Raw genomic sequence first — 5,196 nt, 5'->3', positions numbered from 1 at the left:
CCCAAGCCTCCTCGAAGATGTGTTGACATCAAACCGATATTCCCAAGCCTCCCCGAAGATGTGTTGACATCAAACCGATATTCCCAAGCCTTCCCCAAGATGTGTTGACATCAAACCGATATTCCCAAGCCTCCTCGAAGATGTGTTGACATCAAACCGATATTCCCAAGCCTACTCGAAGATGTGTTGACATCAAACCGATATTCCCCAGCCCCACAGAACCAGACAAGCCCCAGACCCCCATCCATGTCCCTTAACCAGCCAGGAGGCTGTGCAGAGAGGTAGATAAGATGCTCCGAACCTCCATGAAGTGGATGGTGGAGCCACTCCATCCTCACTTATTTACTTATACTGACGATGTTGGGATCCTCACTTATTCACTTATACTGGGGGCGTCAGGACAACACACACACACACACACACACACACACACACACACACACACACACACACACACACACACACACCTTGCGACGCTTCTATGACCAGTGAACGCTGGGAGAGCGTTCGTCGTGTTTTAGGGGATCTAGAGAAAGAGCCTTCGAAATGACCAGTGCACAAGGGTGTTCTAGAGACTTAACTTGCCATCCTTACAATAACCTGGTACGACACACACACACACACACACACACACACACACACACACACACACACACACATTTAACAACAATGGATCTCTGCAGACTGGACATTCATGTGAATTTATGTGATAAGTAAACCATGGGTAAGCGACATATTGTCTTTCTCCCGCTGTCCTGATTAAAGATGATTTAATATTGATCACTTAGTTGATACAGAATGCTTACCTCCTTCCATTATTGGTTGCAGGCTACGCCACCGGGAATCGTCGTCAACACACAAAGAGACTGCTGAGAGGAAGAAGATATCCCACATCCCAGGCCGAACACGTCCCACACCTACCCCTCATCCCAAGGTGGACAAGTCCCACAGTTTAGGAGACTCCTTGCTACCGTATATACGTGACGGCTGCGTCAGTAAGGAGAGAAAGAGAGACAGACAATGGGAAAGTCATTTTGCCCTCGTCGACCTTCAGGCAGGTTCTTTGTGTCCCTCCCGGTCGCTGGATCACATAGAGCGGCTCATGTATTCCCCTGTCGCTTGGTCACACCCGTGCCAAGGACACTGCGGATCGCCGCTGCCACCACGGCGCCTTGCACCCACGGTTCGTCGGAAGGCGGGGAGGGAAAGAAGGCTGCCGAGGACCCGCAGTCCAAACAACCATCAGAGGGATTGAGTCCCCGGTCGAAGGAAGACGAAAACGGAAGAGATCCGGGAGTTGAATCAGAGAAAACGGAGAATGATGATGATGCTGCCGCTGCATCGCAGGCGGGACTCAAGAGATCTCTGACGCCGGAGGCTGATGAAGGCGATGGCGCTACACATCTCACTCCACCGCCGGCGCCGAAAGCGGCCAGACTTGAGAATGAACCAAGGACCTCTAACCCCATGGATAGAAACGACACTTTACTCATCTTCCTTCCCAAGAGCCTCGCCTCCTCCTCAGCTTCCCCAGTCGATTGTGACCCACCGCTGCAACTGGAGACGAAGCAGTGTCGCATGCTGACAGTGCCCCAGCTCCTGCAAGAGCGGGAATACCAGAAGAGTCTCAACGTCGTTCTCTGCAAGAGACTGTCTCTGTTCGACAGGATATATCAGAACAAGCGGATCGTCACTCGCGAAGTACCGTGGTAAAGAGATGCCATAACCTAACTTACCCAACCCCTGACGGTAGAAGAAAAAAAGAAATTCATGGCAGGGAGTGGACATTTCATACCTGAAAGTTAAAGATGACACGCTATACACGACCAGCCAGCCTGTTTGATGAAAGTTATGGCCAGGTGCTGGGATGCCCGCTCCCCCCTCGTTCTTGAAACCCGCGCCACGCAGCCGACACTGCCACCTGTGGAACACTGAGGCAACTACGTCCCAACGTTTGTTTACATCAAGCGCGGGTGGCGAGTCTTGCCGAAAGAATTTGATCCAAGAGTTGGTGTCGATTTCTGGATGAAACTCACAGATTCATTCCCGCTTCTTACTTAGCATGCTTTTCAAGTGCTCTTATTCCCTCTTGTCACCACATATGTGGGTCTGGGCTTCTCTGCTTCAGAAGCAATGAAGACAAAGTCGAGGAAGGAGCCATCTGAAAGCCGAGGACGACTGAAGGGTGGTAGCGACGTCACACAAAACCTCCTCCTCGAATTGACCAACTGTTCGAGTCACTGATTCAGCTGAGGTGACACACACACTGATCATAATGCTTCTAGTATTTTTGTTTTGATCTCGTTTGATATAAAGTTTATTTTGTGCTAAACTCTGCTAATAAAGGTGTTTTCCATCATATTTTTTCTGTGTCTATGCCTGCTATGCATTTATTTTTTTTTTTTCGTGCATGGGGGGGTAATGTGATGAATGGCGAAATACATCGAGCCAAGGTGGGTAAATGAGAGAGGAAGGGTTGAGAATCACTGACCTTAGAGGAGGGCGTTTTGCCTTTTATAACTGACCAACTCACTGGCCAGTCGTTCTCGTATTCAGTTAACATTTGACTTAATGATAGCCACCACAAGGTACTTACCGTTATTACCAGGGTAATTAAGTCTTGTCTAACATAAAGATAAACCACAAAGAAAAAAGTGTATTTATTATTTCTCAGTTAAAAAGTCAGATGCGATGAAGTTCTTGTTATTGTATGTGTGTATTTGTGTGTGTGTGTGTGTGTGTGTGAAGCCTGGCACGCGCTCTTGTTAGTGATAGCCCGATCTGTGGGCATGTCTTTGTATTATCTTTTTGCCAAGCGTGTCATTTGTTGGTACAAGCCGTGTAGCTTCCGAGTACGTGAGCTGTTTCTTCTCTCTCTCTCTCTCTCTCGTTCCTTCAGGACATCCTTATACATTGTCTTGCCCTAGCAGGAGTGCCGACACACCACCAGCAGAGGAGGCTCCGTCTGCTGATCCGCTCCTCTGTGTGGTCTGTGGTGCACAGGAAGGCGTGTTGGTTCCGTCACTATAATGACATTATCGCTGTTGTATCGGCTCTCAACGCTGCCACTTACACACATATCCAGTCTTTACGTAAATGAATAGCGATTTACTGAGTATAGACAGCTGATTATGTAATGTTAAAGTAAACAGATAATGGTTTATATAATTCAATCAGTTATTCAGTCGAAGGTACAGTTGAAAAAGGAGGTTCCTAATGATAACTAGTTGATTAGTTACAAAAGAGCGTAAAATGAAGGTTTTGCTGGTTACTTTTATGCTTTGGATAAGCACGTGAGCTAAGTCTGTCTTCATAGTACAGGAAGTTTTACAGTGTAAATTTTATGTATGGTTCGTCCATGATACGGGTTCAACATTACGTGATGTAAAGTTTCATTTCGCGTTTGATTGCAGTAGTATTGTGCTGACGTACTCTTATGTGGGTAATGGTGAACATTAAGTGATTTAAACTTTGGTGAACTGCATCACTCTTATGTTGATACATGTCATTAATGGTGCCCATTGAGTGATGAATATTTTCACTTTAGTTGCCTTGCAGTGTTGATATGAGATTTGACCGACACATAACTGTGGGCAGACCAAGCTATTTTGCTTGCTTAGCTGTGCACTTGTTCATGGTTTGTTTATGACGTTCATCGTAGTGGGGGTATGGGACGAGTCATGTACCTGTACAGCACTGGCTGGTACAAGGTCAATGTGGTGACGGGCGTCGGTCAGACGATCGCCCCTCTGACCCCAGGAGTTGTGACCCACCCAGCTGATGACCAGAGGAGTTGTGACCCACCCAGCTGATGACCAGAGGAGTTGTGACCCACCCAGCTGATGACCAGAGGAGTTGTGACCCACCCAGCTGATGACCAGAGGAGTTGTGACCCACCCAGCTGATGACCAGAGGAGTTATGACCCACCCAGCTGATGACCAGAGGAGTTGTGACCCACCCAGCTGACCACAGGAGTTGTGACCCACCCAGCTGACCACAGGAGTTGTGACCCACCCAGCTGACCTGTGGTCATCAGCTGGGTGGGTCAAGACTCCTGTGGTCAGCAGCCGGGTGGGTCACGGTTGCAACAGTTCGAGGGCCGTGGTCCGTTGTTTCCACGAAGGCGACCTTCAGCTCCGGCTAGGCCTCTCGAATGAGTGACCGGTTCATTAGCTCACTGGTAAAGTTATATCATTTGTGTATCTCTCTCTCTCTCTCTCTCTCTCTCTCTCTCTCTCTCTCTCTCTCTCTCTCTCTCTCTCTCTCTCTCTCTCTCTCTCTCACACACACACACACACACACACGCAGAGTCATACTCAGTGGAGGTAGAGGCTCTTGTGTGAAGATGGTAGGTCCAATCTGGCGTCATCCAGGTATCGAGAGATGTGTGTGTGTGTGTGTGTGTGTGTGTGTGCTCGGGGTGCCATTACTGGCACAGGTCTGACCATACGTCACTGTAGTGTAGTGGCCTATGTGTTCTTGATCTTGCTATTGTAACTGGTTTTATTAATTATTGTGAAGAGATTACACAATACATATGGTTTGCCATGTGCTACGTATATGTATGTATGTATTGGATTAGTTTACCATGTTGATATTTTGCTGTTATAAGTCAGTAATTTGGTTGCTCTCTTTTGAATCTGTTCATATTAGCCATCCATATTCCCATATTCTTTCATCTAAATTTTTCTCGCCCTCGTCCCATTCAGTGTACTCTGTAACATGCATACGAAAAGCAACAGACGTTTCTCAAGATGTGATATATAAATATATATATATATATATATATATATATATATATATATATATATATATATATATATATATATATATATATACTTGACACCATCCTTGCCAAGTAGGTATGATAGTTTCTTCATCCGGTATCATCTGGTCATTCATCACCCTCGTCTTGTGTTTTTGATTCATTTATGATTTTGCTCTCGTGTGTGCGGGTCATCTTTTGACCTCTTCCTTCCCTCTCCCAGATGTTATTCTCTCTCTCTCTCTCTCTCTCTCTCTCTCTCTCTCTCTCTCTCTCTCTCTCTCTCTCTCTCTCTCTCTCTCTCTCTCTGTCCATCATCGCACAGTCGTATCTTGTAACAAGTCTCCAGCTGTTAGGTAATACGGTTTGTGAGTTCGTATGAGAGCGAGTATAATCGGCAATGTATTCATAATTTATGTATGTTGTATAG

The 5,196-nt window shown here is 46.6% G+C and overlaps 1 protein-coding gene across 1 annotated transcript in view; it reads left to right on the top strand.

Moving 5' to 3' along the window:
* The window catches only part of LOC139758320 (uncharacterized), a 3,409-nt gene extending 1,050 nt beyond the window's left edge, over window positions 1–2,359 (top strand). Inside the window, exon 2 of the mRNA XM_071679560.1 lies at window positions 829–2,359. Coding sequence (XP_071535661.1) covers window positions 1,021–1,713 — 693 coding nt within the window. The 5' untranslated portion in view covers window positions 829–1,020 and the 3' untranslated portion in view covers window positions 1,714–2,359. The remainder of the gene's footprint in view (window positions 1–828) is intronic.
* Window positions 2,360–5,196: the final 2,837 nt, after the last annotated feature.

This window comes from Panulirus ornatus, chromosome 2 (genome assembly GCF_036320965.1).
Source record: "Panulirus ornatus isolate Po-2019 chromosome 2, ASM3632096v1, whole genome shotgun sequence".
Taxonomy (NCBI): domain Eukaryota; kingdom Metazoa; phylum Arthropoda; class Malacostraca; order Decapoda; family Palinuridae; genus Panulirus; species Panulirus ornatus.
Note: the sequence above shows the minus strand (reverse complement) of the source record. Positions and strands in the feature narration are given on the sequence as shown.